Source organism: Meles meles, chromosome 8, assembly GCF_922984935.1.
Source record: "Meles meles chromosome 8, mMelMel3.1 paternal haplotype, whole genome shotgun sequence".
In the NCBI taxonomy this organism is placed as follows: Eukaryota; Metazoa; Chordata; class Mammalia; order Carnivora; family Mustelidae; genus Meles; species Meles meles.
In genome coordinates, this window is record NC_060073.1 from 111,390,599 (window position 1) to 111,414,027 (window position 23,429).

The following is a 23,429-nucleotide window of genomic DNA, read 5'->3' on the forward strand; positions in this document are numbered from 1 at the left end:
AGTAACTTACAAAAATAAGAATAAGAGCTTAGTAAAACAGAAATAAAACCTTCATTTGAAATCTTAATAATTTAAATGTAGGGACCGTGAATTTTTGTTCCATATTCTCCTGGTTCGGAATAGATATACGTAGATACATAGATACCTGAAGTGGACCCCTGTGAATGCAGTTGTCATGCATCAACCTGGAATATATCCATCTTGGAAGTACTGGTTCCAGATTTTAAATATATCTCCAGTAGATTCTAGCTTCTCACTTCTGCTTGTTCTAGCACTTGCATCATCAAAGTGAAAAACTAGAATTTTTTGAAACCTTTAATGGTTCATAATTTTGTTGAAGAGAATGTAACTATCTTCTTGGCTCCACAGTTCAGACATTTTCATTCTTAGATTTATAAGCCAACTAAAATGATAGCCCCATTGAATTTTTAAATTTCTTCCCCATATATACCTTTCTAGTCACCTTTGTATACTAACCTGCCTTCAGCATTTGTCCACTTAGGGACTATATCGAGTAAGATTTGGCCCACAGACATCATAAAAGATGAAGGAATATGGTCGTATGCCCTTTTTAAGTGTAACGGGGTGGTCTAGGTTCTTGCTGCAAAACACTGATGAAGTCCTCCCTGTGGAGTGACTAACTGAATCAAATACCTTATTTTCTTTTTGTTCTGAGAAATACATCGCTCACTCTTCAATTCCTGAGCTGGAGAAGACTCGTCCATATACACTGCAGAGGATACAGTCCTCTGAAGACTCCGAGTCTGACCTTCTGTGTAGGATCGGTGTCACCATCCTCGCTAGGGCTGCTGCTCTTCGTCTCTTTGCACCCATTTCTGATCTACTAATTGTGAAATGTCTCCCTTGGTCCGTTTTCTTCTCATTGTCATTATGGACAGAAAATTGAAAAACCCTGTATTCTCAGTTGTGCTCAATGAAAGTTAAAAGCCGACTGCAAAGATAGTGTCTCAGCTCTTTTATACCTTACTGAAAGATGATACCATAATTTGGGCAATGCAATTAGAAAATTGCAGGAGATAATGCAGTAGTGATTATTTTTGCATCATCTTTTTGGTGATTTCATCATTTTCCTTTGTCTTATTTTAGTTTTCTTAAAAAACACAGTTGTGATTAATCTGAGATACAGGAAAAGATAAATAAAACCACTAAGATGCCATAATACAGCTTCAGTTTATAAAAGGTGGCCGTGGATCCATATGGTAACTACAAGGTAGAATGAGTTTTATTCTATTTTTAAAAATAAGGAGAATTTCTCTTTGTTCTTAAGATTCTAAAGCAAATAACATTATGAAATAAGTCTTCCCAAATAGTAAGGAATTGTTAAAAAAAAGAAATGAAACACTCAGGTTGGACCCCGCAGACCCGATGTTCTGCTGGAGCTGCCTGGAGGGCTGAACTGACCTTGTTAACGAGGCTTTGACCTCAGAGTCCACTGGAATGGAAATGACCCTGAATTAGTCTAAGCCTCTCTTTACCACACCGAAGCTTGCAGGAGTTTCCTGTGGCTTACCATTCTCTGTTCTGACCTTCCCCTTCTCTGTGCAGCATGCACAGAAAGGATAAACTAACTTCTCTTTGACGGAGGTGGGTGCTTCCTCCTCCTGTTCATTTTGTTAGCAGGCCTGCTTTATCTCGGGAGTCTCGTCTAAGCCTCTTTTCTATCAAAGCCCTTGAGCTGTTAGCTGTTGAAGTAAAGTGCATCTCTGTTGAGCACAGCGCACTGCCAGCGTCCCATTTGGGGAGAACCGAAGAGGTGTGTATGCCAAGCACGATATCATTGTGTGCAGGCACTGTGGGAGCCTGCCAAAGCCAGAGGGAGGCTGCCAGGACAAATGCCACGTTGACATGACATTTACAAGTTTAGAGTCTGGAAGAGGACTGGCAGCAGAACACTCTTCAGCTCCCTCATTTAGGGTGGCAGTAACTGGGCCAACTTTTGATTTTCAGACTCAGAAAGCATAGTCAAGAAGTAAGACTTCATATAGAATTCCAGACTCGCTGCCACATTTTCTAGGAAGTGATGAATTCGGTTAGACTGTGTCTGGGATGCAGGGTAAACCGTGGTGCAGATCAAGAGCGCAGGTTACTGAGTGCAGAATCTGGAGTCAAATCTGGATTTGAATGAGGGCTCTATGGTTTAACCGTGTGACCGAGCGAGTTACTTCGTCTGCGGTAACCTCAGGTGCCCATGTATGAAGAAGTACGGATAATAACAGCACTTTCCTGATGGGGTTATTGACTGAATTAAATAGGGTTTTTAAAAGTGTGAGCACTTTTTCCAGTGCTTGTCCAATACTGAGTGTTCAATACACGGGAGGCATTTTTCCACATTCTTCAGAGACTCATGAGAAATTCAGGTTTTCCACTGTTTGTGTATTTTGGTAACAAGTGGGTATATTATCACCTGCCAGAGACATGAGCTTGTGTGCATACTCTCTCCCTCTTATTTAGGCATTGCTGGAACGCTGCACAGGAAGCCCAGGACATGGCTTTCTTTACCTCTTCTAGGAAACTTAGAACTGGAATCAGGATCATTGGAGCATTTGGCATCTCTACAGTCTCTTAGATACAGAAACCGCTTGGGTGTTAAGAATTTATTCCAGTAATAGCAGTCCTTTGATTGACCTGGAACTTTTCTATGGTGGATTCTATGCAAAGTGAAGGCCTAGAGCTATTCTGCAGGAAACCCTGTGGCTTATTAGGGACACCATCTTTTTGGTGTTGGAGACAAGGTACTTGGTCTTGAATAAATCTGTTTTCATGAGCTAGTAGTTAAATGACAGCTTTTTCTGTGCTACATACATAGAAAATGATCACTACTGCACTTAGGTAACTTCCATTCACCGTTTTCAGCACTGCTGGTAAATTCTCTCAAATGATGAAATTCTGTCTTGTCTTTTTCTTTTTGCTTTCTTGTTTTTCAGATCTTCAAGGTTGCTGCGGGCATTCTATGTCCCCTTCCTGTCCGATCAGTATACAGCGTATGCAAACTATACCATCCTCAAACCCCGGAAAGCAAAGCAAATCAGGAAGAAAAGTGGAGGTTAGCAACACGCCTGTGGCCCCAAAGGATGACCATCCTCTTAACTAGCGATCGCACTGACGGGACTCCCTCCAAGGCATCATTTGTAACATTTGTAATAAAGGCGGTCTCACACGGATGCTGGAATCTGGGTGCTTTGGGCTGACCAGAGTCATTCACATTCACGTCTTGCCTGTGTCTCTGTTCTGCATGTAAACTTTTTGCAGCTGGGCAGAAAAAAAGGCCCTACAGTCTGGTAGATAATGTTGCTCTACATCTTACTGTTTTTCTTCTGTTCAATTGTTTACTAGACCGGAGAAGAGCAGAACCACCTTACAGGAAGAATTGAAAATCCCAGAACTGGATGGCCGCGTTAAACTCTTCTCCATACTCCGGCCTGGCATCTGAGAACTAGCAAGCCTCTTTTGGGCCATATGGGCTTTCTCCACCAAAGCTGTTTGGCAGCTCCTAGCATTCCTTGTTCAAATCCTAGTGCTGAAAATGAGCACAGCCTAATTGCCAACCTACATGTCCTTTTCACCTCGTGCAAGACTAAGCTTCTCTTAAGCACTTCACAGGACTAGGACCCCGTCCTGGAGATATCTCAGGAAAAAAGGCAACCATTTGAGGAACTGTAACCTAATTTCGTTATATAGGATGCCTCTTATTTTCATTTTATTTCCTTTACAACAAACTGTAACTATGTTTCCTTTAAGTTTTAGCATGCCGTTTCTTGAATTCAAGACTTCTCTGTAGAAAGGTATCCACAGACCAGGCCATAATTATACAGGACATTTTTGGAGAAAATTAATTCTATCACTTGGTAGGTTTGGATGGCCTCACATTTTTAAGTCATGTATTCTGAGGCCATTTCTGAGGAAATGAAGACTTTCCCTTTTTATCACAACCCTAGTGGAAAAGGCCAGTGTGTATCTGTAGCACTGATTTTTGAGTCTGTCTATTGCAAAGCACATTCTGCATGGGGCACTTTTAGTCAAATAGGCAATGATAAAGACCTGATTAAAATGTAATAAGCATATACTGTGACTATACATACAGTACTCCACAGTTTACAAAGCACTTCCACATTGTCTCCTTTGGTCCTCACAGTCATGCCGTGAGGCAGACAAGGCGAGTGGTTTTATCCCCATTTTACAGATAATGACTTCGGGCTGGGGGCACGGGGAAGGTCAAGTGGCATGCCCAAGATCACATGACCAGTCAGTAACAAAGCTAGGACTGGAATCTGGGTCCCCTAACTGCTCCCCTAGTGCTCTTCCTACTTCCTCTCTCGACTCTGAAGACCTCACTTGGAAGAATGATGGTGTTGGCCAGAGACCCGATAGATAATGTAACTTTCTATTTTAAGGAAGACGTTTACCTGTATTTCTTTGAGTTCTTCAGAACCTCCACTGTGCCTGTCAGTCCGTCACAGCAGCACCCCACCATGCAGCCCAGCCTGTGGCAGGAAAGTAGTGCTCGTGTTTGGAAGCCCTGCTCCCTGGCAGCCCCACAGGATCTATCCGTTGGATTCCCACATAGGCCATCTGGGGTCCTATTCTAGGTGCCTTATTTCCCTCAAGGTAATTGTGTCTAGTATCTGCATATAGGATAAAGCTATTTTCCAGAGGTTTCATCTTTCATTTTCAGGGAGAAGGGCTTTCCAACAGGAATGATCCCAAGAGAGGAGAAGAGAAGTCATAGGGGAGGAAATGGCCGGTTCCCACACAAGTCTCCTCCTTGGTATCCCTCTAATGGAATTTCTGGGTTTGAAGCATTGGAGAGGAACTCAGTGTAGACAGCTTAGAACAGTAACTGGAGAGTGAAGATAAACCAGGGTCCCACCTGCTGCTTTAAAGTTTTCTGGCATTTAACCTAGTATTTGGTCTCTGCTTTCTGAGCCAAATATTAGCATCTGTGGTCTGACTCCAGGGTAGAGAATTTTTGGTGAAAGATCTTGTCCTCCCTGCAGAACAGCATACTGTCATTCACAAGGGCTAAAGCCCTCTACTTTTTGCAGAAGTAAATGAGCCCCATCACGGAGGTCCAGGGTGAGTAGCTGTTTTCCTGATCTGAGTGATACAGTGCTGGTCTATTTTATCATCTTCCATGTTTAAAAAAAAATAAAAAGCCTTCTGAGTAAGAACTTACTGTAATAGAGCACAAAAAAGATCACAGTTGATCCAGGGATTCCTTGGGAATATTCGTTCCTACCCCTTTTAAGACCAGGTTTCGGTTTCCTCTGTTCTAGGTCCATCTTTAGTGAGCACAATAGATGGAACACTGTGCCAAATGCTGTGGGTAAGGGATGTGAAGGTGAATGTTTTTTGTTGTAAAAATGAGTATTTCTCATGTGATGTTATATAACCACACTGAAGAAAAAGCTCAATCTCAACAACCCCAGGGAGGCCAGATTTGCCTGGGAAAGAGTTTTGAAACACCTGGTCACACAAGCCTTTTTCTACTGGAGAACCCGTGTTCAGCATGAGCTACCAAAACTCTGCTCACCATGAAGATGTAGTCTCTGGGGCACTCGTTTCTCCCCAGGTTGTTGAGTATTGAAAAATGAAGGACCACAGATTACTTCTAAGAACTTTGATTATGGAGCTGAGCGAGGGAGTGGACGTACTTGGCAGTTGCAGGGCTTGCTGATCTCTAAAGTTTATTTATTTCTTAGTAATCTCTGTGTGGGACTCAAACTCACAACCCTGCAATCAAGAATCACGGGCTTTTCCGACTGAGTCAGCCAGGTGTCCCCTGATCTTTAGATCTTAAGCAGCCTTATCTGAACCCCAGATCTTAAGAAACTGAGCCCCATGAGTGAACTAGATGCTGTATTAGGCATCTGTCATCAAAGTGTACCTATCACCCGGTACACTCCGATGAAAGATCAATCAGTCACTTTAATCTCTTGGGATAATCATTGAAAATGGAACCCATACTCTTTAATTATTGAAATCAAGTTTAGAAACATTGTTGTAAATCAAGATGGCTCTTGATCTCAACCATTTGTTTGGGTCATTTTTCCTGGGTTGGAGTTCTGGGGAAGAGCCTTAAAAACCACATGTGATTTTATAGCATTAGATCTGGAGTGACTGTTGGGGCAAAACACCAATCGCTGTCCTTTATTGTGTTGCATTTCATGGGATTTGTTGAGATCATTCACCGTGATTATGCTGTCATCTACCCAGTGTCTGGCAGCTTTGTTTTAATTATTTTCTCTGAAGAGGGAAAAGAGGCACGATTTCATCCTTGCCTCCACAGCCTATTAAAGTGCACATGTAAATTCTTAAGTTACTACATGAAATGCCTCGAGTAAATGGATAGATGTGGGCTTAGCTTTGTCCTTTGGCAACAGATCAGACTTCTGTGTGGCATTGTTGGATTTCAGAGGCCCTCTGGTGTTTTGGTAAATCTAGGTGAATGTTACCTTTCTTTTCTCCGATATATATGACCATGTAATTCATGCTGCACATGAAATCAGGAAGCAAAGCAGTGTTGAAGCAAGAGTCTTGTCCAATTCATGTGTCTTCCTGATCCCTGTCCTTTATCTCACTTGTCAGTGTTTATATTACATACATGTATTTTCTGTAAAAGAAAAAGTTAAATAAATCTTGGCAATTTGATTTTCTTGTTCTTAGGGTGATATTTTCTCTTTTGCATCTAGGTTTTAAATCTTTGGTGGAGATGAAAACTCAGCTCCTCCCATCTCCACCACTCTGACCCTTCAGCATATAGACCTGCCTCCCCCTGGCCAAATAGCCTGGAATGCTTATTCAGAAAACTCTAGGAAGAAGCCTTTGTTTATGAAAGCCCATGAGGGTTAGTGTTATTGTACTAGTGGAAAAGCCAAGCATCAGGAGCATTGGGACGATTATTCAGTGGGTCAGTGTTGTGCCTAAAAAGGATCCACCCTAGGTTTTTGGGTGGAAAATCTCTGGACTCTGACAGTCTTCACATTCACAGAAGCGTGGATCTGGTAGTATTTAATAGGTAATTTCCCCCTTTGTTTGGGGGTTGTCAGGAGCAATAAAAGGTTTTTTTTGTGTGTGTGAATGAATTCCTAATATCATTCCCATACCTTGTTCCTATGACCAGTAACTCTTAGTAGTTGTCTGGTTTTATACTATTGGTTACCAGTTTTCTTTCCGTAGGACCCAAAATGCCTATGAAACTTGGTTTGTTTTATTTCTGTCATTCTGTTATATTCTGTTATTTTTATTTCAGAGAAGGGTGCTTTATTAATATAATTCCAGGAGGGAGAAGTCCACAGCCTTAATTTATTTTTCTCTGTCTAGAATATTATCCTTCTCTTCTGTCACTCTGACTTGAAAGGGCAGCTTGAGTCCGTCTCTGTCTGTGAAGCTGTTCTAGACTACGGGATTACTTCCTTTCCTGACCCCTCACAAGCACCTAGTGTCTTTGCTAAAGGCAGGGGACCTTGGCACAGAATGCGTGTAAACCTGCCCCTCAGGAACATCGCTGGCACATCTGTGGCAAAGCCCATACGTTACAGATACACTTGTGTGTATTCCCAGAGCTCAGTGCAGTTCCCTGAACATTTTGGTAGTGGACATGTTTGTTGACAAAGGAGGAAAAAAAGTAGAAAGAAACCTGCAGCTAATACACAGCTTTTGCTTTCACTTTGGCAGATTTTTAGACCAGGGAAAACGTAGCAAGTTGTAAGTCCTCTGGTATTCCAAGGGCAGTTTGGAAGGTGTGAATGTGGCTCAATATTGTGTGTGTTTTAGGAATTCTCTTGGAGCACACACGGACTTTCACACTAAGGCAGATTGCCCAGATTCCTTCTAAAAAGAGATTTGGTACCTTTATTGAATATTTCTATTATTATTTGATTTTGGACTGTCAGACTTAGCTCAGGAGACCTTCTGAATGAGTTTGGGCCAGACGGCTTCCCCTCCAGGTGTGGAGTGCTCCATTCCCATCAGGCGTGTTAGGAAAGGGAAGTCTATCTGCAGGATGGCTTTATAAGGGATCCGTTCAAATTCAATAATACCAAACTAGCAGGTGATTTTTTTAAAACTGAAGGCTGTTTTGGCTCTCTTCAGCTGTGGAGTTTAACATAGACCTGACATTGAAACAAATCATAAGTCCTGGATTTGATAAACAAAAGAAGGCAAATCGAGATGGGGTATGAAGTTACAGAATTTTAACGACAGACTGGGAATTCCTGTTGTATCTTCTTCATATAAATAGCTCATGATGAGATTAAAAATTGGATTAAATAACGCTACCTGTGTAGGTGCACTAAAAAAAATAGCTTTAAGTGACCCTTAGGTGTCTTCATAAAATACTTAAGTGTAGTAGTGTTTTCTCTTTGTTCCTGTGTTCGTTCGTTCGTTCTTTCTTTCTTTTCTTCTGGTTTCTGGGCTGCTTGTTGTGTGACAACATGCCTGCAGATGAAAGTGTGAACTGTTGACCCTCGATGGTTCCAGTGTGTGAATTAAAATGTGTTCTGCCCAGCGTTTTTCACAGACGTACAACACGGGTTCCAGCCGTTACCCACCATAGGAGGGTTCTCTTGGACCTTCCCTGATCTGCAGAACTGGTGTTTGGCAACGGCTGCTGTTGTCCTGTAGTTACCTGTTGTCCTGTAGTTACCTGTTGTCCTGTAGTTACCGTTTTAAGTCTTGAACCTCAGCTTGCCGAATGAGAAGGGTGTGCCTTTGGGTCTGCTTGCTCGCTGCCTCGGCGGCATCCCCCTCAGTGCTGGAGAGGACATGACCGTACAGCAGTGATCCTCAGGCAGAGCTGCGTGACAGACTTGCCCGGAGACCCTTTACAAAATTGTCGCTGTCTGCTTGGGTCCCCCAAGGAATTCTGGGTTAGTGGTCGCAGATGGGCCCTGACATCACTAAAAACAACAACAGACTTTTTTTTTTTTTTTTTAAAGATTTTATTTATTTATTTGACAGATAGAGATCACAAGTAGGGAGAGAGGCAGGCAGAGAGAGAGAGAGAGGAGGAAGCAGGCTCCCTGCCAAGCAGAGAGCCCGATGCGGGACTCGATCCCAGGACCCCGAGATCATGACCCGAGCCGAAGGCAGCAGCTTAAACCACTGAGCCACCCAGGCGCCCCAACAACAGACTTTTTATGTGATTTTCTGTCCGCTGCTATGGCCGTTACAGATTGGAAGGCGAATAATCACTCCAGAGATCCAAGGTAATTGAGTAGGCAAAATGGTCAGTGTTCTTTTCCAGTGACAGTCCCCGGCTATGCGTGCAGGCTTCCATCTGCACCTCTTGCCATCCTCCCAACCCCACCTTTTTTTTTTTTTTTAACTGCCTCTCAAAGCTTACCTGCCCTTACTACCCATTCTCTCTGGGCCCTGCTTTCTGGGAAACAATTAACTAATACAGACTGATGTACACTAATGGATGTTAATGATTTCCCGTAGTTCTCTTCCCACGGATCCTTTCAGCGCATATGAATGCAACCCATCTGGAAAAGAGAAGTGGCCCATTTTGGCAATTTCAGACCCATTCGAGTGCCATTTTATTGATGGATTGGGAGGAGTGTGTTGGAGCAGGGGGAACCAACCTTGAGGAAGACTGCCTGGCCTTCCAGTTCAAACCCTGTCGACCGGCACCGCTTGGTCTGCTCTGGTAAGAGCCTGTGGCTTTTGTGAGCGGAATGAAACAAGTGTAGGCGGCTGGTGAGCCTGCTTCGTAGACCTTATATATACCCCCGACTCTGGGACACATGCTGTGAAGACCTCCCCTTGGTTGCTGTGCCCCTGGTTTGTGGCCCAGTCCCTCTGGAGCTGCCGCTACCCTCCTACCCCGCCATGCACACACAGACACCAGAGCAAAGGTTAATCTCATTTGGAGAGAAGCGGCCTGGAGTGTGCGCACTCAACCAACAAGAAAACCCCATGTGTCATTCAGCCGTTGGCCTTGCTTCTTTCTTGCCTCTATTAACAAAACCTCTCTCAGCCTCCCCGGTATTTCCGAGAATATATTCCCACTCTTTCTTTTTCTTGCCAGTAAAATATTTGTGGAGTTCTGTAGCAAAAGAGGCTCGTTTTACAGCACTACATTTATAAAAGGATCTTAGGCGTTTTTTGTTTTTTGGTTTTTTTTTTTTTAAATTTTTAAAGTATCCCTTGGGCCTTTTCTATAATTGTGTTTTCACAGTCTGTGATTACTGGAGATATTCTAAAAAATAACACCAAAGTTTAAGTTTGTTGCCATGGTTTTTTGTGGCTTTTTTTTTTTTTTCCGGTTTTGTTTTGTTTTCCTTCCAAGTATCACTGTTTCTGAAAACTTGTTGCGACAGCCCCCGTGAAGGCTTCCCAAAGTGCCCAGCAGAGGGCAGCCCATTCTCACTGAAAATTTCACAGCTCCTTTTCTTCAAGGAAGCTGATTTTGTTTCAGTATTTGCTGTATTCTTGGTGTATAGATTTCAGTGTAAATGGAAATATCTGAGCTACATTTCCTTAGAATATGTATCCCTACATTGCACTGTTATGTTGTTGTAATTGCAAAAATTTCTTTTCAGTTAATTTCAGTTTTTAACATGACTTCAGTGGTATTCATGGGTAATAAAAGGCATGTTTTTGGTTGACGGTGGAGAGCATCTGCAGCTACTTTCAGTCGTAATTACCTGCTGTTTGCCCGTTGTCAAGTTTCCAAACATGAGCAAAGGGCGTCCTAAACACAACCTCGACTTTGCCTCTACTCACTGATATTGTCAGAGGCAACGCAAAGGATATGTGAATGGGTAGGGTGCTCCCCTCCGTCAGATGCCATCACATTACCCCCAGCACCGTAGCTCAAAGGAAAATCCTAGTGCTTAGCAGGGACTGCGCCCCTTGTAAAGTAATGGCCTTAGGATACCTCTGAGAACTCCTGTTCAGGGCATGGGATGAAAAGCAAACATTTGCAGAACATTTACTTTTAAAAGTGTAGGGTATCCACAGACAGGCCTTGAGGACCAGACAAGTTCAGCTCTTTGATATAGGAGATTTCCTTCTTTATCTGTGTGAAATCTGATAGACACCTACTTTTGAACTCTATCTTAGAACCATATGGGGAATGTATTGTTGGTTACTTTTTTTCTTTTCTTTCTTTCTTTTTTTTTTTTTAGTTATGGAATGCTTTACGAGTTCACGTGTCATTCTTGGAAGAGGCCATGCTAATCTTCTCTATTGGTCCAATTTTAGAATAGGTGCTAGCAAAGCGAGCATGAGGGTTTGGGTTCGGGAGTTTTGGGTGTTTTTTTTTTTTTTCTTTCCTTTTTCCTTTTTTTTTTTTTTAAAGATTTTATTTATTTGACAGAGAGAAAGAGAGAGATCACAAGCAGCCAGAGAGGCAGGCAGAGAGAGAAGGGGAAGCAGGCTCCCTGCTGAGCAGAGAGCCCAATGTGGGGTTCAATCCCAGGACCCTGAGATCATGCCCTGGGCTGAAGGCAGGGGCTTAACCCACTGAGCCACCCAGGTGCCCCATCCTTTACTTTTTTCTTTCTTACACCCTCTAGATTGTCAGATTTGCTCTTCAGAGAAATAATATGAATGGTAGCTAACATCTATTAAGCATTTAAGCTTGCAGGAGTTTTTGGAGTTGCTTTTTTTCCTCAAATAATTCTTACACCAGCCTTGTGAGTTTGTTAACTGTTATTATCCTCTTCTTAAACTGGATGCCAAGAGGTATTACACATCTTACCCAAGATCACCTAGGTAGGAAGCCAGGATTCAAACCCAGGCATTCTGACTCCAGGGCTCTCTCTTAACCACGACGTCCTACTCCCTATTTCAAGACCTCTTTGTAGTGCACAGGCCTTGAGCTCCTTTTTTGCATATTATGTTGAGGTATCTGGAATGATTAGACAGGCAGAGATAAGAACGTGACCTAGTCAAAGTCATTTCAGTCTTTTTGCCACCTTCTTAATCTGCCTCCAGGAACCATAGGCTGGAGGTTGTTTAAGTAACACTACACAGATAACAGAGTCAGTCTTTCTAGGGGTTTTTTTAGAACACTGTGTGGCCCAGCTAATTTTAATCACACAGCTAGATCAGAAAGGGAGCTGATTTCCTGAAGTCCTAGAAGTTAGTGAAAATTCCGGTTTCTGATTATAGTCCCAGCTGAATTTCTGCTGATATGTGAGTGGCATGTCCAGGGGCCTTGGTATTGGTTCTTTCTTACTCCTCTGACATTTTTCCTAATAGATCTGCTGGGCAGATCAGGAAAGACAGTGGGAGAAAATAAACATCTTCAGGGCACTGTACAGGAAAAATCTTTCAGGGTACAAGGAACATTTAAAGTAATCTGTGTTTTGCTAAATCAGTCCTCTGTCTAGTTGGAACCTGGGCACAGTGTGCCTGCATGCTGAAAGCCATTACTTATGTTGGCTGGGGCTAGTGTAAGACAGGTGATATAGAGGCTTATAAAAATAAGAAAGAAGGAAATGTGGACTCTGTGGACGTATCAGGGCTAGAAGGGAGCAGCTGGCAGGAGTGGTCCATTATCCATATTTATGGATGCCATGGGGGGAAGACCAGCCGGGGAGGCAGAATCTTGTCTACAGTGTGGTAACTAACCAAGAGCCAAAAGGTTGGTTTGTTTGAATACATAAGAATTTTCACGGTTCATAGTTCAAAAAGCATAAATACCCTGGATATTGGTATCCTAGATTGCATCCTGAAACAGATAAAAGGCAGAAAAATGGGTGAAATTCATGTAGAATCTGAAATATAGTATATAGTAAAAATACAAAAGTTCAGGTGGATATATTGAGTGTGGAAAAATCTCCCTTCCATCCTGTTCCCCAGGTACCCTGTTACCTTCCCATAACCAACCAATGTGCTTATGTGTGTTCTAGAACCCCCCCTTTTTTTATGCTTACACAAGCCAATGTGAGTGTATTCTACTTTAATAAGTAGTAGGATACTATGTACACTGTTCTGGCACTTTCTCTCTCTCTTTTTTAATCTTAAAATATTTTAATACTACCTGTTTAGGAGTGATCTATTATTTCCGAGCACTTTTAGCTTAAGTTAAACCCCACAATCTCAGTAACACTGTGTACCTTGCTTTTTCATTTAACACTGTAACAAAGGGGGTTTGTTTTTGTTTTGTAACAAAGGGTTTTTGTTGAGCTATGTACAGGGATAACCAGGGGTCTGTCCTAAGAATGTCAGAGCCCATAATAGAACTCAAAGGCCTAAGACCTTTGAGAAAGGTCGCCATGCCTGTTTGATCTCTGTTGTAGCTTAAATATGCCCTTGAGGTTAGAGGAAGTACTCACTCATTCTGGCTGCTGTTCTTGCGGAGTTGGGGGCCTGCCCACGTTGAGCACAGATCTCTAGACGTTCTCTTCTTTTGTTTGTTGTGGGCACCAGTTCAGGGAGCGTTTGCTGCTCAGTAACCTCTAACATTTGGGTAGCTCTTTTCCTTTACAAAGCACTTCCCTTTATGGATCTTATTTCTCGAAAGAACCCCAAAAGACCTCAGCAAAGATTTGCCCCTAGTTTTTCACCAGTGAGAAAACCTTCTGGAAGATCTCGAGTTAAGTCTTCTCTAAGTCGTGTGTACTCCTTTCATCTTTTCATACTGGCCCTCTGTTGCCAGAACTCAGTAGTTGGAATGTTTTCTTTCCTGCTTCTACTTCCTCAGAGGTAACTATTAATGGATAATATTTGAGGGCTTACTCTTGTCAGGTACTAATTGCAGCACTATAAATATATTATTTAATCTTAACAACCACACGAGGTAAACTTTACTACTCTATGCTATAGATGTAGAAACCAAGATTCAGAAAAGGTAAGTTATTTTTCCAAAGTCACACAACTAGTAATTGACAGAGGTGGGATGTCAGTCTGGGTTTTCCTGATTTCAATGTATACTTTTTTTTTTTTTTTTTTTGAAGTAGTCTCCATGCCCAGCCTGGAGCCCAATGTGGGGCTGGAACTCATGACCCCGAGATCAAGAGTCAGATGCTTAACTAACTGGGCCATACACATACCCCGATTTTAACCGCTGTGCATATTGCCCTGAATCAGAACTGGCTGTCCCGTTTCCTGGATTTGCTTTTCTCAAGAATTCCAGAGAAGTTGTGCTCTGGAAATCCAAGACCTTTTTTTCTATGTAGTGGTAAACTGGCGTGGAGTGAGAGGATGAGCCTAGAATGATAATAATCCATGATGAGTTTCACAGCTTCTTCATTCATGGTGACTCATTGTGTGACTCCAGGCAAAGCCTCTTCTTCTTTGTCAACTATTCCCAGCGATAAAAATGCAATTAAAAATTTGAGGTGAAAATACTTGAGTTCCACAGGATTAAGACAGTTTTTGTATAAATATAAATTCAAAATTTCATTAATGCCATGGTGACAATTGCTGCTTTGCAATGGATTAAGTACAGACCTGGGAATCCGTTTACCAGGGTCATCTTGCTAAATGAAGATGGTTGGAAAATGTCTGCATGTGCCTCAGGTTTCCCGTGTGTGAACCGGACCAACTACCACTTCGTTATCATCTACCATTTCTTGACTGCCTTTTCAATGGCAGGACACTTGTGGGTCTGCCTTGAGAGATGAGAGAACCACCTGCATACAGGTCTTTGTCTTGCACTTGGCCTTCTCTTCCAGGGGGTTGCTCTGAAGCAGATCAGCTTGAATGCGCATTTATTTTGTAAAGCCCAGAGGATGGTGAGGAAGATGCGAGCTGAGTCAATGAGGCAGGAGGCTGGAGAGCATGACTGTGATATCCTTCAGACTTCTTCAGGACTGACCCTTTTCTGCTGTGATGCTGGGAGCTGTTACAAGCCCAAGAGGTGATGTCTGTTGATCCCATCTGCTTGTGCTTCTCCGTATTCTCGATTCTTCGTGTGACAGGAATGGGGCAAGTCTGACCCTGTCTTCCCTTGACTCACTAGATGTGTGAACTGCATGTGGGTGTCAGAGCCCAGTGTTTCTGTGCTGAGGATGTCACGCTGTTTCCCAGGTGTTGCTTTAAACCCCAGCTGAATCTCAACTGCCGCTTCTGGCACTCCCTGGTCATTTAGTTTCGTGTGTGTGTCTATCGGGGTGGGGGGCACAAGGTGGGGCAGGGGAGAACATGGGGAGGAGACCAGAGGCGGAATAGAGAGGATGTGGCCGCAGCTCAGAACCCCAGGGCTGTATTTGTCGTGCTTTGCTGTCTTCCAGGAGTCCAGCAGAAGAGGGATCCGTTTAATCTGGCAAAAACCATAGCCAGTAGGGACAGAATTGCTTATCAATAAGCAGTTGTCGCTGTCATTTGCTTTTTCTGGACAAGAGGCGGCCTCCAAAACTCTTTTCAGTCTCTTCCTGAGCAGCTGCTTGTTGACATGGAAATAGTTTTTTCAGATGTTTTAGAATCCGTGACTTTGGAATATCTGTGTGCGTTAGAATCACGAGGGCACACAGTCAGGTGCCCCGCCCTACTCTCAGGGGTTCTGATTCAGTGGGTTTGGGGTGCAAGCCAGGAATATGCATTTTTTTCACATGCATCTGAGGCGATTCAGATAGTCTGTGGACCACACTCCCCAAAAGACTTAGACTTTGTTCCAGTTTCCATTTGGCCCAGTTTTTGAAATAGCCTCTTTCTGCTGTAGTCTGTTTTAATGACTTTCTTTATGGAAGGATTTATTAGCATCTCCATGTTTATTACCTGTTCTGTTCTCACATCATCACAGTAACTAGAGAGGGACCCAGAGGTGGTTAACTCCGTTTTATTGGGGGGTGAGGGGGTGGGAAGTGGGATTGAGGGATAGGAAGAGGCAGGTCACAGTGAGTCAGAGACGGAGGTGGGAATTGAAGTCTCGAATTGGTGACTCTCAAACCAGGCAATTTTTTGGCACCTATTTTTTTCAGCTTTGTGATTTCATATTTAATCATAGTTATTTCTTAGGTATCCAATTCATTGTGCTTGGGTAAGGAAAGCATATCTGAGTTTTAAACAAAATAGCTCAGGTTTATTCAGTGTGCTAATTTTTGTTCAGAATGAGGTCATCTATGCTTGGGCTAACATGTAGATGATGACATGTGTGGAACTGACTTAATGTGCTTCTCTCTCTGCTTGCTTCCTCCACTGTTTCTGAAGACTTTTTACATCAAGTATAAGGGAACAGATTCCACTCCCCCACCATGCCAATAGGAACACCCTTCGATCTTCTAACTGGTAAGGTACAAAATCCAAAAACCTCTTGGCCCTTTTTTCAACCTTGAATGGTATTTGGATCCATTTCTAAAGGAAAAAAGAATCGTGAAAACTCTCAGGCAACTTAGATTATTTATTTATTTATTTGAAAGAGAGAGAGAAACAGAGATAGTGACAGAGCATGAACAGGAGGAGAGGGAGAAGCAGTCCCCCTAATGAGTGGGGAGCCCGACTCGGGGCTCGATCCCAGGACCCTGGGATCATGATCTGAGTGGAAGGCAGACGCTCAACCGGCTGAGCCACCCAGGCTCCCCCAACTTAAATTATTTTTATTACCATGTTACTTAAACTTGAAAATTTAAAGTAGGAGTATAATGTTCTTTTATACATAGTTCTTATACACTAAAAGCCCAAAATAGATCTACAAATCAGATCCACAGGAGACAGAATTATCCCGTGTATTGTGACTCAGGTGTTGCCCGAGAACACTCCGTTTCTTTGGAGGTGAATGTGCCTGTACCACCAAGTGACCTGTAACACCTGTTTTCTCACTACTCCTCTGTTGGAAATGCTGCTGCAGTACATTTCCATGGTGTCATTTGGCTTTCATTTTGGGCATGGAAACACCATTTTCATTTGAAATCCACCTCTGTTCTTTTCTCATGATCCTAGAAGGGTGTAAAAGTAACGGGGACACACATGCGAACCTAAGTTTTGAAATAGGGCTGCAGTCCTGGTTATAAGGTGGTCAGTCAAATAGTCCAGGATACGCTTATATAAATCTAAAAATTATTACCGAAATGAAAACCAAATGGGAGCCCTACAGAATACATCCACAGACCTAATTTGAGAGCTACTGTTCAAGTCCATTGGTTCCCAAACTTTCACTCCTATCAAAGTCTCTATCTACTGTGTTTACTCTGACGAACGCGGTGTTAAAAAAAAAAAAGTCTCCCAAATTGTGTTCATTGACAATTTTATGTTTTCATTCATCAGACCTGCCATTACCATTTCTGAGCTTATTATGATGACCATATGTATTTTATCACTCTAAGTTGCTGAAATTAGAGTCCAAAATGAACAAAAAAGAGGGGGTGTTTCTGTGCTGCCCTCAGAAGGAAAACTTTCCATTAAGTTTTGTAAGAAACTCCAGTACCTTCGCATCCTCCTCCTGGTGCCTTTGAGGACTCGGGGAGTTCTAGGGAGGCCAGTTTAGCCTTTCTTGTACAAGCAAAGTAGCCACTCCACCCAGTTTGGAAGGATTAAAGCTTGTCCTAGTTTTGCTTGATTGTTGTACTTCTAGCATGCTAAAGACCTAAAAGAGGGAGGAAGAAAAAACAACAGAAGGCACCATTCCAGTACCAAACTGAAAAGAAACACAAAAACAAGAGAGCAGCATGTTTTTAACAGCTTGCATGGAAAAAGCGGAAAAAAATATTGACTGGGGAGTTTGGACAGCAGTGTTCATTTTCTCTCACCGCCCGCGTTATTTGTCTTACGGAGCAGGAGCCAGATACAATTCTGGCTCACAGGCCAGAGGAAGAGGTGGAGGGGTTCTGTGGAAGCTTGAGGCTAGCGGGGGAAATTAGGGCTGGAGACCCGGTGGCTCAGAGCCAGGATGAAGTCAGGGGAGGCGCTAAATCTGTTTTCCTCCTGGCCTTGGGCATCCTCTTTGGTGAGCTGAGTCCTAGGAGCAGAACTCGCATCACTCAGGTAGGTCCCTGACCTCTTCAGCCCACCATGAGCAAAGTGAATTCCTGCCCCTGTTTCTTTCGGCTGTGTAAAGGATGCGGGGGCTCCATGTGCTTTCTCAGCCCACCCTTCTGGAGTTTAAACGTACAGCTCCCGCAACGGGGTCCGGGCGGGTGCCTTCATCACCCTGGCAGAGACTCTGCACCCCCGCCTTCGCGGTGTGGGAGCTTGGGCCTTAGTTCCGTCTGCCTGGGCGCGGGGCGGGGCCTGGGCGCGGGGCGGGGCCTGGGCGCGGGGCGGGGCCTGGGCGCGGGGCGGGGCCTGGGCGCGGGGCGGGGCCTGGGCGCGGGGCGGGGCCTGGGCGCGGGGCGGGGCCTGGGCGCGGGGCGGGCGGCGGCGACGAGCCGGAGGAGAAAGAACATGGCGGGCGCAGCGGGGCCCGGGACCGGCCCGGGGGCAGCGGGAGGAGATGGAGACGATTCGCTATACCCGATTGCGGTTTTAATTGACGAGCTCCGCAATGAGGACGTGCAGGTACTAGAATGGGCCGGGGCATGGAGGCGGGCCTGATTGGGCGTGTGGTGGGAAGAAGGAAGGCCGGCTCCGCGGTGGGGAAGGCTGGGGGGCCCTAGAAGAGGCTGACTTAGAGCAGAAATTTGATGGGGAGGAGGATAGAGACCCATGAGGGGCAGCGCTGGCTCGAACAGACCTTCCCCGGGGCCTCTCCAGCACTCCTCCTCCCAGCGCCTGAAGCGTCCCACCCGGTCCTGGCGGTTGTGGGAGCACCGGCTTCCCGCCAGGGCGTCCCTTCCGGGTGGTGCTGGGAGGGGGAACGCGCGTTGGGTCCTGCGCTTGGGAGGAGGGTAGCGCGGGCCCCTGGAGGCTGGAGTGGGCTGCAGAGATGCCGGAGGGGCCCTGTGAGCAGCAGGTGGGTGAAAGCCTGCCTCTCGGCTTGGAAACTGGCCTGGCTTGTTGGGTACAAAGAGAATGGGGTGGCTTAACAACCTAGAAGAGTCGTTGTGTCAGCTCTGGTGTAACTTTTTTCTTTGGAAAGCCGAGGGTTATGTTCAACCATTTCACCAGCTTCACCGATGCCAAAGTGTTCTCATGTTGAAATTGTCTCACTTCCTGGATGTGGTATTCTTTTTCCTTTCTCTAATGGGGCCTTTGATTGTTGCTCTTAAGAAGCCTTCCTTTGGCTAAAACGAAGCTGTGTTCCCACTGCTCCCAAAGTTCCTCGTAGAGTAAGATCTAAAATGAAGGTTTTCCTCCTCCTCACTGTACGTCATTATCCTACCTGTTTGCAACTTTCATCTTTTGGTCTAAATCACAGTTGTCTACTTCACTCTTTACACTTTCTTTCTTTTTTAAAAAAAATTTTTTGAAGCTCCGTCTGAACAGTATTAAGAAGTTATCAACAATTGCTCTAGCACTTGGAGTAGAAAGGACGCGAACGGAACTGCTGCCATTCCTTACAGGTTTGTGACTTTTTGGTTTAAAGAAAGACATAGCTATTACCATTTTCTAGTGGCTTTCAAAACTTACCCTTTTTTAGAATTTGTTACCCATGCTATTAAATACTAAACTGAGCCTGATGCTTTCTGTACAAAAGAAGCAAGACAAGGCATATCTTATGGCCAGATGTATTTAAAACAGTAACTATTTAGCTAATGGAAGGAAGGTAATTGATATGGGATTGTCACTTTCTGATTCATTGTGTGAAACAGGTCCAGAATGCTCTTAGGACTGTGACAGGACTATCTAGTTAAATATCGAGTCTATTTCTAGTTTTGTGTGAGTATCTGGTTCTGGGCCAGCTATCCTTGTTGATGAGTACTGGGTTATTGTCATTTCCAGATACAATTTATGATGAGGATGAGGTACTGTTAGCTCTTGCTGAGCAACTGGGAAACTTCACTGGCCTGGTGGGAGGTCCTGACTTTGCCCACTGTTTGCTGGTAAGTATATTGTGCCTACCATTTTTCCAGAGCTTTTCCAGTATAAATTATACATTGTTTAGTGATAGGAACACTACAGCATTTTTAGTGCAGATCTTTTTTATGGATAGTCACAGTGTTGGCTGTTGGGAAAACAAATAATGTAGGCACTTAAGACTGAACATAAGAACTTATTTTTCTTTTCTGCCTCTGTGGACTTACTCGTTAGTTTAGAGATTGGCAGAAAAAGGGGTTGACTGTTTTTGTGGGTTCTCTCGCTCCCCCACCCCAATTGGAGATCTTAGTTCTCATCTAGCAGTGTCATAATTTGGGAAAGGTTTATTAGGGCCTTTTTTTTTTAAGATTTTATGTATTTATTTGACAGAGATCACAAGTAGGCAGAGAGGCAGGTAGAGAGAGGGGGGTGGGGGGAAGCAGGCTCCCTGCTGAGCAGAGAGCCCGACGTGGGGCTCGATCCCAGGACCCTGAGATCATGACCCGAGCGGAAGGTAGAGGCTTTAACCCACTGAGCCACCCAGGCGCCCCATGGGGCTTTTTTTTTTTAATTGAAGTTTTTATATAAGTAATCTCTGTACCCAGTGTGGGTCTTGAACTCACAACCCCAGGATCAAGAACCATACGCTCTGGGGTGCCTGGGTACCTCAGTTGTTTAAGTGTTTGCCTTCAGCTCAGGTCATGATTCCAGGGTCCTGGGATCGAGCCCTGCATCAGCATCCCTGCTCCACGGGGAGCCTGCTTCTCCCTCTTCCCTCCAGCTCCTTGCTCGTGCTCTCTTTCTCTCAAATAAATAAGATTCTTAAAAAAAAAAAAAAAAAAGAAACACATGCTCTACGGACTGAACCAGTCAGCCTCCTTGGAAATGTTTATTAGCTTTTTATCTTTGATTATAAGCCTACAGTTTGCTTCTGACTTTGTGGATTTGATGAGTTCAGTTTGATTGGGAACTCAGTGACATTTACTGAGAACCTACTGTATCAGTCATTGAAGTTATAGTGTTAATGTTAAAGACGACCAGTGTGAATGGAATGAGGTCTCTGCCTTTCTGTGTTAACAAGTAGTTACTGTACAGCGTTAGATGGAAGAATAGAAGCACATACAAGGTACTTAAATAGTAGAAAGGAGAAAGAGATTAACGCAGGGTGATAAGAGAAACCTTTTTGGTGGGGGGTGATGTCTAAACTAAGTTTTGAAGGATAACTGGGAATTTACCAGTTGGACAAGAGAGAGATGTATGTCTGATGGCTTAAAGGCTGTCTATATGATGCTGATTTGTGATTTCTGTAGAAATGTGATTTTTGACCTCTCTATGAATATAAGTACCTGCTTGTATCTCTCCACATATCTGCCTGTGATTTTTCCACTTGGATGTCAAATAGGCATTTCAAATTTAAATGCCTGAAACAACTCAATTTTCTCCCTAAAGTGTGCCTCTCATTTAGTAGTCTGTCTCAGTAAATAGCATCACTGTCTACCCACTCGGACAAGCCAAAACCTAGCAAGGCATTCTTGCATCCTCTTTCCCTCATTTTCCACATTCAGTGCGTGAGTAATTCCTATAGATTCTGTATACAATCCAAATGAGTTCACTTTCCTTCCTCCCCACTACTACCTTGCTCTCCCTTCCTCTTGTCTTCCTAGACCTGATGATCTTCCCACGAGACTACTATAGTAACGTCCTGACCAGTTGCCTTCCACTCTTGCCTCCCACCCTCTCCCTCTGGTTCACTCTTCACCCAGCGAATGGATCACTTCCTGCCTTGGTGCTTAGAAAATCCAAATTCCTACCTTAGGTTTTGTAAGCTAAGGAATAAGCTATCCCTATGAATTTATTTCATGCCGTGTTCCCTTTTGATTACCTCATTCTATTTTTTTTCTCAAATATTTTATTTATTTGACAGAGATCACAAGTAGGTAGAGAGGCAGGCAGAGAGAGAGGGGGAATCAGGCTCCCCACTGAGCAGAGAGCCTGATGTGGGGCTCGATCCCAGGACCCTGAGATCATGACCTTAGCCAAAGGCAAAGACTTAACCCACTGAGCCACCCAGGCGCCCCATATAACCTCATTCTATTTATAGTGGTTTTCTTTCTGTTCTTTGAATAAAGCCTTATGATTATTGCCCTGAGAATACCTAGAGGTATTCCCTCTAATGTTCTTTGAGCTTCTGGTGGCTGCTTCCTTGTCATTCAGAGATCAGCTTCAATATATCTTCTCAGAGAGGCCTCTCTCTCAACAGCCAACCTGAAATTGCCTCGTAGTCACCTGTTACCACGTCATCCTATTCTATTTCTTCACAGAGTACTCCTCCCCATATGATTGTTTTCTTGATCAGTTGTCTTTCTACCCTAGAATATAAAGTCTGCTAGAGCAAGGAACCTGTCTGCCTTCTTTCCCTCTGTGTGCCGTGCTGCAGTGCAACAGTAATCCATTGACTGAGGGGTTTGGAAGTGTGAAAGAGGTTGCCTTGCTGCTGTGTTGAGCCAGAGTACACAGGAGTGGTAGGTGGGGCCGTAGGGAGAGGGCCCGGAGAAATAGGCAGAATTCAAATCCAGAGACAACTCCTGATTGGTTCTCGGGAGCTTGGCCTTATGTTACAGTGGTGATAGAGACCATCCAGGGATACTGTATGAGAGGAGCTCAGTGCCTGCAAGGGTAGATCACGAGAGGCATTCGTAAGCAGGTAAGAAAGCAGTATCTTTTCAAAGGGCTCCTGAAATACCTCTTAGGAAAGTTGAGTACTTTTTACTTCTGTGTGTATCAAACAATTTTTGAAATGTATTATTAGGTAGCCTCATTATTAGGTTTACTCATAATTCTCTTTCACACTCTTGGTCAGTTCTGTATGTGGATTTTGTCTTTAACATTTGCAGCTCGTGGCTGTGCTGAATATACCTAGCTCAAATGTACACCTAGAGAAGTAGTGGTTCAGAGAACCAGCCCTCTTGCACTTTTCACTGCGCTGTGTCCTCTTCGCTTACCGATCCTGGTCCAGACCAGCCCTTTTGGCCTCTTCTGTTTCTGAAGCTGCAAACAAGGATTCCCACCATGTCTGTACTGTTCATCATTCTGTCAGTGACTTCTGCTCTGTGTTTGGCTCACAAGATTCCGGATGTATTCTGAAGAAAGAGGTTCTGTACTCAGCCTTTCCTATGTTAGATAAGTTGATGGTGTGGAGCTAGTGGACAAGGGTTACTTGCATTTCCAGGAATGGTAGAATAATATTCCAAAGCCTGTGTGGGCTCCGTGGCCTGATGAGATGTCGTCATTTAATTGTGGTGCCCAGTGTTGCTGATGTTTTTGCATTTACTCTTGAGGAAATAAACATGATCTTATCTGAATTTGGCTCCGTATCTTTTAAACCTAGTCATTCAGCTTGCGGTAATATTAATATTGTGTCAAGTCTCCACTGTGTCATTTGTAGACACCATCTGGGAATTGCCATCTGGGACATGAGATCTTGGCTGTCCTACAGAAGTCGTGTCTTCAGGTTGGACACGCCATATGTTATCAGTGTGTGAACCGAAAGGAACCATTTGGTGTGCTGTAGCTAACGTTCTGCTTACACGTACCACCTCCTTTCAGTCACTTTCAAAGGTGAT

The 23,429-nt window shown here is 43.9% G+C and overlaps 2 protein-coding genes, 1 long non-coding RNA gene and 1 other non-coding gene across 8 annotated transcripts in view; 3 read left to right on the forward strand and 1 right to left on the reverse strand.

The window, feature by feature from the left end:
• ALG9 (ALG9 alpha-1,2-mannosyltransferase) overlaps positions 1–6,670 on the forward strand; it is a 96,032-nt gene extending 89,362 nt beyond the window's left edge. For all 3 annotated transcript variants that reach the window (XM_046017156.1, XM_046017155.1, XM_046017157.1), the window contains 2 exons: positions 2,946–3,064; positions 3,355–6,670. In XM_046017156.1, the coding sequence (XP_045873112.1) occupies positions 2,946–3,064; positions 3,355–3,392 (157 nt within the window). In that variant the 3' untranslated portion in view covers positions 3,393–6,670. The remainder of the gene's footprint in view (positions 1–2,945; positions 3,065–3,354) is intronic.
• A 2,538-nt stretch (positions 6,671–9,208) lies between these two features.
• On the forward strand, positions 9,209–16,273 carry LOC123949830. Its single transcript, XR_006820086.1, has 3 exons — positions 9,209–9,670; positions 14,652–14,836; positions 16,126–16,273. It is a non-coding gene; the product is annotated as an uncharacterized LOC123949830 (long non-coding RNA).
• Positions 11,150–11,253, reverse strand: LOC123950164. Its single transcript, XR_006820161.1, has one exon. It is a non-coding gene; the product is annotated as a U6 spliceosomal RNA (small nuclear RNA).
• Positions 16,274–18,259: 1,986 nt separating the features above from the next.
• The window catches only part of PPP2R1B (protein phosphatase 2 scaffold subunit Abeta), a 32,848-nt gene continuing 27,678 nt past the window's right edge, over positions 18,260–23,429 (forward strand). For all 3 annotated transcript variants that reach the window (XM_046015688.1, XM_046015690.1, XM_046015687.1), the window contains exons 1-3: positions 18,260–18,408; positions 19,262–19,352; positions 19,732–19,832. In XM_046015688.1, the coding sequence (XP_045871644.1) occupies positions 18,295–18,408; positions 19,262–19,352; positions 19,732–19,832 (306 nt within the window). In that variant the 5' untranslated portion in view covers positions 18,260–18,294. The remainder of the gene's footprint in view (positions 18,409–19,261; positions 19,353–19,731; positions 19,833–23,429) is intronic.